The 13,162-nt window shown below is 43.2% G+C and overlaps 1 protein-coding gene across 1 annotated transcript in view; it reads right to left on the bottom strand.

The window, feature by feature from the left end:
• The window catches only part of LOC311102960 (voltage-dependent L-type calcium channel subunit beta-1-like), a gene marked incomplete at its 5' end in the record, with an annotated part of 87,530 nt that overhangs the window by 20,027 nt on the left and 54,341 nt on the right, over window positions 1-13,162 (bottom strand). Inside the window, 3 exons of the mRNA XM_084144457.1 lie at window positions 8,018-8,127; window positions 10,394-10,452; window positions 11,178-11,258. Of these exons, the coding sequence (XP_084000583.1) occupies window positions 8,018-8,127; window positions 10,394-10,452; window positions 11,178-11,258 (250 nt within the window). The remainder of the gene's footprint in view (window positions 1-8,017; window positions 8,128-10,393; window positions 10,453-11,177; window positions 11,259-13,162) is intronic.

Raw genomic sequence — 13,162 nt, 5'->3', positions numbered from 1 at the left:
GGTCAGGGACAAAGTTGTGGAGAAGTACAGATCAGGGTTGGGTTATAAAAAAAATATCAGAAACTTTGAACAACCCACGGAGCACCATTAAATCCTTTATAAAAAATGGAAAGAATATGGCACCACAAACAAACCTGCCAAGAAAGTGCCGCCCACCAAAACTCACGGACCAGGCAAGGAGGGCATTAATCAGAGAGGCAACAAAGAGATCAAAGATAACCCTGAAGGAGCTGCAAAGCTCCACAACGGAGATTGGAGTATCTGTCCATAGGACCACTTCATGCCGTACACTCCACAGAGCTGGGCTTTACGGAAGAGTGGCCAGAAAAAAGCCATTGCTTAAAGAAAGAAATAAGCAAACACGTTTGGTGTTCGCCAAAAGCCATGTGGGAGACTACACAAACATATGGAAGAAGGTACTCTGGTCAGATGAGACTAAAATTGAGCTTTTTTTCCATCAAGGAAAATGCTATGTCTGGCGCAAACTCAACAACTCTCATCACTCCGAGAACACCATCCCCACAGTGAAGCATGGTGGTGGCAGCATCATGCTGTGGGGATGTTTTTCATCGGCAGGGACTGGGAAACTGGTCAGAATTGAAGGAATGATGGATGGCGCTAAATACAGGGAAATTCTTGAGGGAAACCTGTTTCAGTCTTCCAGAGATTTGAGACTGGGACGGAGGTTCACCTTCCAGCAGGACAATGACCCTAAACATACTGCTAAAGCAACACTCGAGTGGTTTATGGGGAAACATTTAAATGTCTTGGAATGGCCTAGTCAAAGCCCAGACCTCAATCCAATTGAGAATCTGTGGTATGACTTGAAGATTGCTGTACACCAGCGGAACCCACCCAACTTGAAGGAGCTGGAGCAGTTTTACCTTGAAGAATGGACAAATATCCCAGTGGCTAGAAGTGCCAAGCTTGTAGAGACATACCCCAAGAGACTTACAGCTATAATTGCTGCAAAAGGTGGCTCTACAAAGTATTGGGGGGGGGGGGGAATAGTTATGCGTGCTCAAGTTTTCTGTTTTTATGTCTTATTTCTTGTTTGTTTCACGATAAAAAATATTTTGCATCTTCAAAGTGGTAGGCATGTTGTGTAAATCAAATGATACAAACCCCCCAAAAATCTATTTGAATTCAAGGTTGTAAGGCAACAAAATAGGAAAAAATGCCAAGGGGGGTGAATACTTTCGCAAGCCCAGAGTCCTATGGGTCATGGTCAAAAGTAGTTCACTATAAAGGGAATAATAGGTTTCCATTGGGGACGCATTTTATGATGATGTTTTTCATATCAGATGCTTCCTATTGAAAACACTGAGTTTTGATGATATCGAGGCTGAAATCAAACAGGAACTAACAGCTGTGACTGGAATGCAACATAGGCTGTATAATATTTCTTTTTACACACAAACTCAATTACATAAATACTTAACTCAAGTAATGGGTCTGCTTGTAAGAGATTCCTGAAATAACTTCAGCAACATTGGGATAAATTGTCATTTTCAGAAAATATGGCAAGTCTTCATATCTATTGCCATCAAGACAGAGTTAGGGTTCAACGCACTGTCAACACTTGTGTCCCTGAAGTGATTCAATAATTATACAGTTGCATTGGCTTCCAGTTAAAGAGCTTCTCGTCAAAAGTGGAGCACAGAGATTGTACAGAGTTGTGCAGTGCTTGAAGTGTGACCCAGTCTTAAAGTATCTTTAAAGATGAGTGGGGAAGTGGTGGTAGGCGGAAGGAGGTGCTACTGGCTTCCCTCCACGCTCCGTCTGAGGCTCCACAGAAAGGGGTTTATCCCGGGACATCGCTACCAGAGCAACCGGCACATCAGAAAAGTAGTGCACTAAATAGGGAATAGGATTCCATTTGGGACACATCCCAGGAGTAACGTTACAGAGCACCGTTGCTCATGTCGGTGATCCCATACAAAAGATTAGTACTGTGGCTTCCATAGTTCCGTTGGCTCTACGGCCACCCCCGTGAGGTCATAGCTGAGGAATCTGTTTCATTCTAATCGCATCTTGTTAATCAAGCCTGGTAAAATCTGCTGGGTTCTTGACTGTGTTATCTGGCAGCAGGCTTCTGGTTTCTCCTCTCTTTCCCTATATTTTGTTCCAAACCCAAACCTTTTTAATCAATCGTCCCCTTCGAACATCTGTAGGTCTGCATTATAACCAACTGCAAGGCTTCTTTCCAAATGGCATCCTATTCCCTACAGTGCCTTGCAAAAGTATTCATCCCCCTTGGCGTTTTTCCTATTTTGTTGCATTACAACCTGTAATTTAAACAGATTTTTATTTGGATTTCAAGTAATGGACATACACAAAATAGTCCAAATTGGTGAAGTGAAATGAAACAAATTACTTGTTTCAAAAAATTCGAAAAAATAAATAACGGAAAAGTGGTGTGTGCATATGTATTCACCCCCATTGCTATGAAGCCCCTAAATAATATCTGGTGCAACCAATTACCTTCAGAAGTCACATAATTAGTTAAATAAAGTCCACCTGTGTGCAATCTAAGTGTCACATGATCTGTCACATGATCTCAGTAGCTATACAATTGTTCTGAAAGGCCCCGGAGTCTGCAACACCACTAAGCAAGGGGCACCACCAAGCAAGCGGCACCATGAAGAACAAGGAGCTCTCCAAGCAGGTCAGGGACAAAGTTGTGGAGAAGTACAGATCAGGGTTGGGTTATAAAAAAATATCAGAAACTTTGAACAACCCACGGAGCACCATTAAATCCTTTATAAAAAATGGAAAGAATATGGCACCACAAACAAACCTGCCAAGAAAGTGCCGCCCACCAAAACTCACGGACCAGGCAAGGAGGGCATTAATCAGAGAGGCAACAAAGAGATCAAAGATAACCCTGAAGGAGCTGCAAAGCTCCACAACGGAGATTGGAGTATCTGTCCATAGGACCACTTCATGCCGTACACTCCACAGAGCTGGGCTTTACGGAAGAGTGGCCAGAAAAAAGCCATTGCTTAAAGAAAGAAATAAGCAAACACGTTTGGTGTTCGCCAAAAGCCATGTGGGAGACTACCCAAACATATGGAAGAAGGTACTCTGGTCAGATGAGACTAAAATTGAGCTTTTTTTCCATCAAGGAAAATGCTATGTCTGGCGCAAACTCAACAACTCTCATCACTCCGAGAACACCATCCCCACAGTGAAGCATGGTGGTGGCAGCATCATGCTGTGGGGATGTTTTTCATCGGCAGGGACTGGGAAACTGGTCAGAATTGAAGGAATGATGGATGGCGCTAAATACAGGGAAATTCTTGAGGGAAACCTGTTTCAGTCTTCCAGAGATTTGAGACTGGGACGGAGGTTCACCTTCCAGCAGGACAATGACCCTAAACATACTGCTAAAGCAACACTCGAGTGGTTTATGGGGAAACATTTAAATGTCTTGGAATGGCCTAGTCAAAGCCCAGACCTCAATCCAATTGAGAATCTGTGGTATGACTTGAAGATTGCTGTACACCAGCGGAACCCACCCAACTTGAAGGAGCTGGAGCAGTTTTACCTTGAAGAATGGACAAATATCCCAGTGGCTAGAAGTGCCAAGCTTGTAGAGACATACCCCAAGAGACTTACAGCTATAATTGCTGCAAAAGGTGGCTCTACAAAGTATTGGGGGGGGGGGGGGGATAGTTATGCGTGCTCAAGTTTTCTGTTTTTATGTCTTATTTCTTGTTTGTTTCACGATAAAAAATATTTTGCATCTTCAAAGTGGTAGGCATGTTGTGTAAATCAAATGATACAAACCCCCCAAAAATCTATTTGAATTCAAGGTTGTAAGGCAACAAAATAGGAAAAAATGCCAAGGGGGGTGAATACTTTCGCAAGCCCAGAGTCCTATGGGTCATGGTCAAAAGTAGTTCACTATAAAGGGAATAATAGGTTTCCATTGGGGACGCATTTTATGATGATGTTTTTCATATCAGATGCTTCCTATTGAAAACACTGAGTTTTGATGATATCGAGGCTGAAATCAAACAGGAACTAACAGCTGTGACTGGAATGCAACATAGGCTGTATAATATTTCTTTTTACACACAAACTCAATTACATAAATACTTAACTCAAGTAATTGGTCTGCTTGTAAGAGATTCCTGAAATAACTTCAGCAACATTGGGATAAATTGTCATTTTCAGAAAATATGGCAAGTCTTCATATCTATTGCCATCAAGACAGAGTTAGGGTTCAACGCACTGTCAACACTTGTGTCCCTGAAGTGATTCAATAATTATACAGTTGCATTGGCTTCCAGTTAAAGAGCTTCTCGTCAAAAGTGGAGCACAGAGATTGTACAGAGTTGTGCAGTGCTTGAAGTGTGACCCAGTCTTAAAGTATCTTTAAAGATGAGTGGGGAAGTGGTGGTAGGCGGAAGGAGGTGCTACTGGCTTCCCTCCACGCTCCGTCTGAGGCTCCACAGAAAGGGGTTTATCCCGGGACATCGCTACCAGAGCAACCGGCACATCAGAAAAGTAGTGCACTAAATAGGGAATAGGATTCCATTTGGGACACATCCCAGGAGTAACGTTACAGAGCACCGTTGCTCATGTCGGTGATCCCATACAAAGATTAGTACTGTGGCTTCCATAGTTCCGTTGGCTCTACGGCCACCCCCGTGAGGTCATAGCTGAGGAATCTGTTTCATTCTAATCGCATCTTGTTAATCAAGCCTGGTAAAATCTGCTGGGTTCTTGACTGTGTTATCTGGCAGCAGGCTTCTGGTTTCTCCTCTCTTTCCCTATATTTTGTTCCAAACCCAAACCTTTTTAATCAATCGTCCCCTTCGAACATCTGTAGGTCTGCATTATAACCAACTGCAAGGCTTCTTTCCAAATGGCATCCTATTCCCTACAGTGCCTTGCAAAAGTATTCATCCCCCTTGGCGTTTTTCCTATTTTGTTGCATTACAACCTGTAATTTAAACAGATTTTTATTTGGATTTCAAGTAATGGACATACACAAAATAGTCCAAATTGGTGAAGTGAAATGAAACAAATTACTTGTTTCAAAAAATTCGAAAAAATAAATAACGGAAAAGTGGTGTGTGCATATGTATTCACCCCCATTGCTATGAAGCCCCTAAATAATATCTGGTGCAACCAATTACCTTCAGAAGTCACATAATTAGTTAAATAAAGTCCACCTGTGTGCAATCTAAGTGTCACATGATCTGTCACATGATCTCAGTAGCTATACAATTGTTCTGAAAGGCCCCGGAGTCTGCAACACCACTAAGCAAGGGGCACCACCAAGCAAGCGGCACCATGAAGAACAAGGAGCTCTCCAAGCAGGTCAGGGACAAAGTTGTGGAGAAGTACAGATCAGGGTTGGGTTATAAAAAAATATCAGAAACTTTGAACAACCCACGGAGCACCATTAAATCCTTTATAAAAAATGGAAAGAATATGGCACCACAAACAAACCTGCCAAGAAAGTGCCGCCCACCAAAACTCACGGACCAGGCAAGGAGGGCATTAATCAGAGAGGCAACAAAGAGATCAAAGATAACCCTGAAGGAGCTGCAAAGCTCCACAACGGAGATTGGAGTATCTGTCCATAGGACCACTTCATGCCGTACACTCCACAGAGCTGGGCTTTACGGAAGAGTGGCCAGAAAAAAGCCATTGCTTAAAGAAAGAAATAAGCAAACACGTTTGGTGTTCGCCAAAAGCCATGTGGGAGACTACACAAACATATGGAAGAAGGTACTCTGGTCAGATGAGACTAAAATTGAGCTTTTTTTCCATCAAGGAAAATGCTATGTCTGGCGCAAACTCAACAACTCTCATCACTCCGAGAACACCATCCCCACAGTGAAGCATGGTGGTGGCAGCATCATGCTGTGGGGATGTTTTTCATCGGCAGGGACTGGGAAACTGGTCAGAATTGAAGGAATGATGGATGGCGCTAAATACAGGGAAATTCTTGAGGGAAACCTGTTTCAGTCTTCCAGAGATTTGAGACTGGGACGGAGGTTCACCTTCCAGCAGGACAATGACCCTAAACATACTGCTAAAGCAACACTCGAGTGGTTTATGGGGAAACATTTAAATGTCTTGGAATGGCCTAGTCAAAGCCCAGACCTCAATCCAATTGAGAATCTGTGGTATGACTTGAAGATTGCTGTACACCAGCGGAACCCACCCAACTTGAAGGAGCTGGAGCAGTTTTACCTTGAAGAATGGACAAATATCCCAGTGGCTAGAAGTGCCAAGCTTGTAGAGACATACCCCAAGAGACTTACAGCTATAATTGCTGCAAAAGGTGGCTCTACAAAGTATTGGGGGGGGGGGAATAGTTATGCGTGCTCAAGTTTTCTGTTTTTATGTCTTATTTCTTGTTTGTTTCACGATAAAAAATATTTTGCATCTTCAAAGTGGTAGGCATGTTGTGTAAATCAAATGATACAAACCCCCCAAAAATCTATTTGAATTCAAGGTTGTAAGGCAACAAAATAGGAAAAAATGCCAAGGGGGGTGAATACTTTCGCAAGCCCAGAGTCCTATGGGTCATGGTCAAAAGTAGTTCACTATAAAGGGAATAATAGGTTTCCATTGGGGACGCATTTTATGATGATGTTTTTCATATCAGATGCTTCCTATTGAAAACACTGAGTTTTGATGATATCGAGGCTGAAATCAAACAGGAACTAACAGCTGTGACTGGAATGCAACATAGGCTGTATAATATTTCTTTTTACACACAAACTCAATTACATAAATACTTAACTCAAGTAATGGGTCTGCTTGTAAGAGATTCCTGAAATAACTTCAGCAACATTGGGATAAATTGTCATTTTCAGAAAATATGGCAAGTCTTCATATCTATTGCCATCAAGACAGAGTTAGGGTTCAGAACACTGTCAACACTTGTGTCCCTGAAGTGATTCAATAATTATACAGTTGCATTGGCTTCCAGTTAAAGAGCTTCTCGTCAAAAGTGGAGCACAGAGATTGTACAGAGTTGTGCAGTGCTTGAAGTGTGACCCAGTCTTAAAGTATCTTTAAAGATGAGTGGGGAAGTGGTGGTAGGCGGAAGGAGGTGCTACTGGCTTCCCTCCACGCTCCGTCTGAGGCTCCACAGAAAGGGGTTTATCCCGGGACATCGTTACCAGAGCAACCGGCACATCAGAAAAGTAGTGCACTAAATAGGGAATAGGATTCCATTTGGGACACATCCCAGGAGTAACGTTACAGAGCACCGTTGCTCATGTCGGTGATCCCATACAAAAGATTAGTACTGTGGCTTCCATAGTTCCGTTGGCTCTACGGCCACCCCCGTGAGGTCATAGCTGAGGAATCTGTTTCATTCTAATCTCAGCTTGTTAATCAAGCCTGGTAAAATCTGCTGGGTTCTTGACTGTGTTATCTGGCAGCAGGCTTCTGGTTTCTCCTCTCTTTCCCTATCTTTCGTTCCAAACACAAACCTTTTTAATCACATCCCCAGAGAGGTCAATCGTCCCCTTCCAACATCTGTAGGTCTGCATTTTAACCAAATTCAAGGCTTTGTTCCAAATGGCATCCTATTCCCTATATAGTGCACTACTTTTGACTAGAGAAATATGTCCCCTGGTCAAAAGTAATGCACTACACTTAGTAAAAAGGATTCCAAAGGGTTCTTCGGCTGTCCCCATAGGAGAACCCTTTTTGGTTCCAGGTAAAACCCTTTTTGGTTCCAGGTAGAACAATTTTAGGTTCCATGTAGAACCTTCAGTGGAAAAGGGTTCTACATGGACCCCAAAACAGTTCTACTTGGAATCAAAAGGGTTCTCCTATGGGGACGACGAACAACCCTTTTAGGTTCTAGATAGCACCTTTTTTTCTAAGAGTGTATACTGTATAGGGAATAGGGTGCCATTTGGGACACATGAGAAGACTGTTTAATCTTTCACTCCTTCCCTTTTCTCTATGCAATTAGTCTCTAAATACAAAGGGCACTAGAGGAACACAGAGGTCTCATACTTCCAGAACTTACCAAGGTTGGAGCGTGTGTTGGAGCGCTCGATGATGGCGTGTTTACTAGGGTTGTTGAGGACGGAGCGTTTGGCAAGAGAGATGTCTGCCGTGACACGAGTGATTGATATTCTGATAGGAAGGCAGAGAGAAAATAACTGGTCACAGAGAGAATAGAGCGTGCTCTGATTTCTGAATGAAATAGCCTTGATTCATGATCACTATCAATAAAAAATTTAACACTTGGAAAATGCACTGTATTCAAAAGAAAAAGGGGATAGCAACAAAATCACCATATGAAGAGGGGAGAGTTGTGATTTCTAAGGAATATTTAGTAGAAGAGGACAGAGATGGTGTGAGTATGCTTATACTCGAATACCATACAGTGAGGGCAAAAGGTATTTGATCCCCTGCTGATTTTGTACGTTTGCCCACTGACAAAGAAATGATCAGTCTATAATTTTTATGGTAGGTTTATTTGAACAGTGAGAGACAGAATAACAACAAAAAAATCCAGAAAAACGCATGTCAAAAATGTTATAAATTGATTTGCATTTTAATGAGGGAAATAAGTATTTGACCCCTCTGCAAAACATGACTTAGTACTTTGTGGCAAAAACCTTGTTGGCAATCACAGAATCACAGAGGTCAGACATTTCTTGTAGTTGGCCACCAGGTTTGCACACATCTCAGGAGGGATTTTGTCCCACTCCTCTTTGCAGATCTTCTCCAAGTCATTAAGGTTTTGAGCCTGACATTTGGCAACTCGAACCTTCAGCTCCCTCCACAGATTTTCTATGGGATTAAGGTCTGGAGACTGGCTAGGCCACTCCAGGACCTTAATGTGCTTCTTCTTGAGCCACTCCTATGTTGCCTTGGCCGTGTGTTTTGTGTCATTGTCATGCTGGAATACCCATCCACGACCCATTTTCAATGCCCTGGCTGAGGGAAGGAGGTTCTCACCCAAGATTTGACGGTAGGGGCCCCGTCCATCGTCCCTTTGATGCGGTGAAGTTGTCCTGTCCCCTTAGCAGAAAAACACCCCCAAAGCATAATGTTTCCACCTCCATGTTTGACGGTGGGGAGGTGTTCTTGGGGTCATAGGCAGCATTCCTCCTCCTCCAAACACGGCGAGTTGAGTTGATGCCAAAGAGCTCGATTTTGGTCTCATCTGACCACAACACGTTCACCCAGTTCTCCTCTGAATCATTCAGATGTTCATTGGCAAACTTCAGACGGGCATGTATATATGTGCTTTCTTGAGCAGGGGGACCTTGCGGGCGCTGCAGGATTTCAGTCCTTCACGGCGTAGTGTGTTACCAATTGTTTTCTTGGTGACTATGGTCCCAGCTGCCTTGAGATCATTGACAAGATCCTCCCGTGTAGTTCTGGGCTGATTCCTCACCGTTCTCATGATCATTGCAACTCCACGAGGTGAGATCTTGCATGGAGCCCCAGGCCGAGGGAGATTGACAGGTCTTTTGTGTTTCTTCCATTTGCGAATAATCACACCAACTGTTGTCACCTTCTCACCAAGCTGCTTGGCGATGGTCTTGTAGCCCATTCCAGCCTTGTGTAGGTCTACAATCTTGTCCCTGACATCCTTGGAGAGCTCTTTGGTCTTGGCCATGGTGGAAAATTTGGAATCTGATTGATTGATTGCTTCTGTGGACAGCTGTCTTTTATATAGGTAACAAACTGAGATTAGGAGCACTCCCTTTAAGAGTGTGCTCCTAATCTCAGCTCGTTACCCGTATAAAAGACACCTGGGAGCCAGAAATCATTCTGATTGAGAGGGGGTCAAATACTTATTTCCCTCATTAAAATGCAAATCAATTTATAACATTTTTTACATGCGTTTTTCTGGATTTTTTTGTTGTAATTCTGTCTCTCACTGTTCAAATAAACCTACCATTAAAATTATAGACTGATCATTTCTTTGTCAGTGGGCAAACGTACAAAATCAGCAGGGGATCAAATACTTTTTTCCCTCACTGTATGTAAAACATCTTGTTAATGATCAAAAGGTTTGCACTTTGAGAATAATATAAAACGGTTTACAGTATGAGTACAGTATGAGTTTTGTAACATAATTTCTTTACTGTGGATGGGAGACTGGCCAGGCAGCCCAGGCAGGGACTGGTGCATGGAGAGGAGAGGAGCTGAGGAGAACCCTGCGCTGCACTAGGGCCCACTATGGCCTATTAAGGACATGGAGAGGGCCTATTTAAAGCAACAGCTAGCACACATCTCCAGGCAACACAAACTTGTTATACACTCCCTCGGCAAAACCTCCCGGGATGACTAAATACCAGCCTATAGGACTCAGGCAGAGCAGACTGAACAGGGATACAGAGAGAGAGAAAGAGAGAGGGAAGGAAGGAAGAAAAGCACGTACCTCCCTTCAAATCGGTGTTTCAAAAAGTCAAACAGTGCTTTTTGCATCATATCTGTCACCTGCAAGCAAATGGGGTAATAAAAACATAGTGAACATTTAAGGAACTACCATCATTTTGAAAACAGGCTCTCTGTGTGTGTGTGTGTGTGTGTGTGTGTGTGTGTGTGTGTGTTTGCATGGGTGGGTGGGTGGGTGGGTGTATTGAAGCAAGCTCTCTGTTGGTGAGAGAGGGATCCCCACAGCTCAGACTGTTGTTTCAGAATTGACTGATAGCACTTCATCCTTTCTCTTGTAAACAACTGTGATCCTCCTCAGCTTAGTGTGTCCTGTTCTCACCAGGTTCCAGAGGACCCTCCCCTTTCTGCCTCCCATTAACCACAGAGACAAAGCTCAGCTCTGTCGGTGTATCCATGTGTCCACAATGAGAACAAGTAGTAGAATTAGTGTAAACAGAACGTATCAGTGAGTGTAGTAGTGGTGCTAGTACCAGTAGTAGGTTTGCAAAATTCTGGTAATTTTCCCCAAATGTCCAGGTTTTCCAGAAATCCCATTTGGAAGATTCCCTGAATCAGGAGAGAATAAGCAGGAAATCCAGAATCCTCCAACCAGGATTTCTGGGAAACCTGGGAATTTGGGGAAAGTAACCGGATTTGGCAACCTTAACAAGTAGTGATCTAAATAGAATATACTAATAGTGAGTGTAGTAGTGGTTGTGTCAGTTATAACCCCTTACAACAACTTTATAACAACTTATAACAATCCCTTAAAATAAAAATGCTGTTACCTCATAGCCCTTCAGTGACGGTCCAACCAGGACCACAGGTCGCATGGAAGGCACAACGTCGTATGGAGGAATGTGTTCCGTCTGCCCAACGAGAGAAAACCACCCATCAGCTTCACATCCAGGGAGATTATTATACACAGGTTACATCCCAAATGGCACCCTATCCCCTACATAGTGCACTACTTTTGACCAGGGCCCACACACTCAACATTACACACTACATCCAAGGGGGAAAAGCAAAACACACTAGACCATTTAATAGAACTGAAAGGAACTTGGAAAACTATGAAATGAGTTATTCTAACTGTGAGCCCCAGTTTGCACTCAACACACATGAAGGATGCCAGTTAAAGGGGCAATCTGGGATTGGTACATCCCTTTATCCATCATAGTTTTCTGATCCATAGAAATAGGAGTGTTTTGTTTTCATTTTGAGTAAATATAAAACAGTAAGACATTATACTGAATTATACTCTAGACAGAGCAAATACTAAGATAATCTCTGAACTGAATTCACTGACCTCGTAATGAATGACAAGCAGCTTAACATAAGAACAACAATCCAAATCTGTGTGGAGGTCAAGGTATACTGAGCAGAATCTCTCATTTCATAATTGTTATCTACTCAAAAGGGAATGTCAGTAGAGGAACTGGTTAGTCAGAACAGGGATGGTAAGAACTCAAACGGTAGAACTGAAACAAACAAGCAGAGTAACAGAGAAACCCAGTCACACAGCGACAGAGTGGGAGCTCAGTGTATCTCAGTGACAGCTTCAGAGGGATGTGTCTGTTTGTGTGACAGTGAGGCAGTAGACCTCTAATGCCACATCTGTGTGTGCTGTCACAGTTCCAGCGGTGTGACAGCGCAGTACGTCTGAGGAACGCACCGGCAGACAGACAGACTGACACGCCATCGCTTCGCAGGGAAATGAAAGCGCTTTCTCCTCCACAGGAGCGACAGCGTGTGATCTAAGCACTACTGGAGACAGCTATGACAAATGGATGAAGAGAGAGAGAGCGCGAGAGAGAAGGTGATAGCACTGAGTCTGTCATACTTCTACTACCGTCTTTCACAACTCAATATTACTGCTAACTACAGTATCTCTCTCTTGCTGGTTTTCTTTGATCCATCTCACCCTGTTTTTGTATCTTAGCCTCTCTTTGCAATGTCTTCCTGTCTTTTCCTTTCTCTCTCTCTCTCTCTCTCTCTCTCTCTCTCTCTCTCCCGCTCTCTCTCTCTCCCTCTCTCTCTCTCTCTCTCTCTCTCTCTCTCTCTCTCTCTCTCTCTGTCTCTCTCTCTCCCTCCATCTCTCACTCTCTCTTTCTATGTATTCATCTTTTTCCCTTTCTCTTACTTTCTGTCTCGTTCTCTTTCTCTCTATCTCTCTCCTTTCCTGTATCTGTCTCTCTCTGTCCGTCTCCCTCTCTTTAATTTGTCTTCAACTGCTAACATCTGCTGCCGTCACTGGCTGACCCTGGGGAACTCTTGTTACATCAGAGAGGGGTAAATGCTGCTAGATGCACGCCAGAGCATCCAAGTCTGGAGCACTACCGGTTAGGTCACTGTGACTGCTGAAATATTTTAGGCCATATTTTCCTGGCCTAGGCTACAGGGTTATTGTTACTAAAATATGCATGCTGCTGGACGATGGAAAATGGTGGCTATTGTTTCCATCGTTGTTGTAGTTGTATGGTCTTAGAAAGGAGATGAGACTGTACCTCTTTATCTGATTATTGTAAAAAGAAAACAAAAAACTAAATAAATATAATGTTGAAAAAAAGACAGGACATACAGAATGTGAATGGAGAGGAGTTGCATTTGCTAAGCTTTGCATCAAGTCAAGACATGGCATGCACACAATGACTGATAACTATTGTTGTGTGTGCAATATGTGTGTGTGTGGGTCATGTGTATGAGGTTGGCCTACATACACACATACACACACACACACACACACACACATCCCATCGTGTGCCAAGAAAGC

The sequence above is a fragment of the Coregonus lavaretus genome (assembly GCF_964263955.1).
Source record: "Coregonus lavaretus genome assembly, chromosome: 2".
NCBI lineage: Eukaryota > Metazoa > Chordata > Actinopteri > Salmoniformes > Salmonidae > Coregonus > Coregonus lavaretus.
Note: the sequence above shows the minus strand (reverse complement) of the source record. Positions and strands in the feature narration are given on the sequence as shown.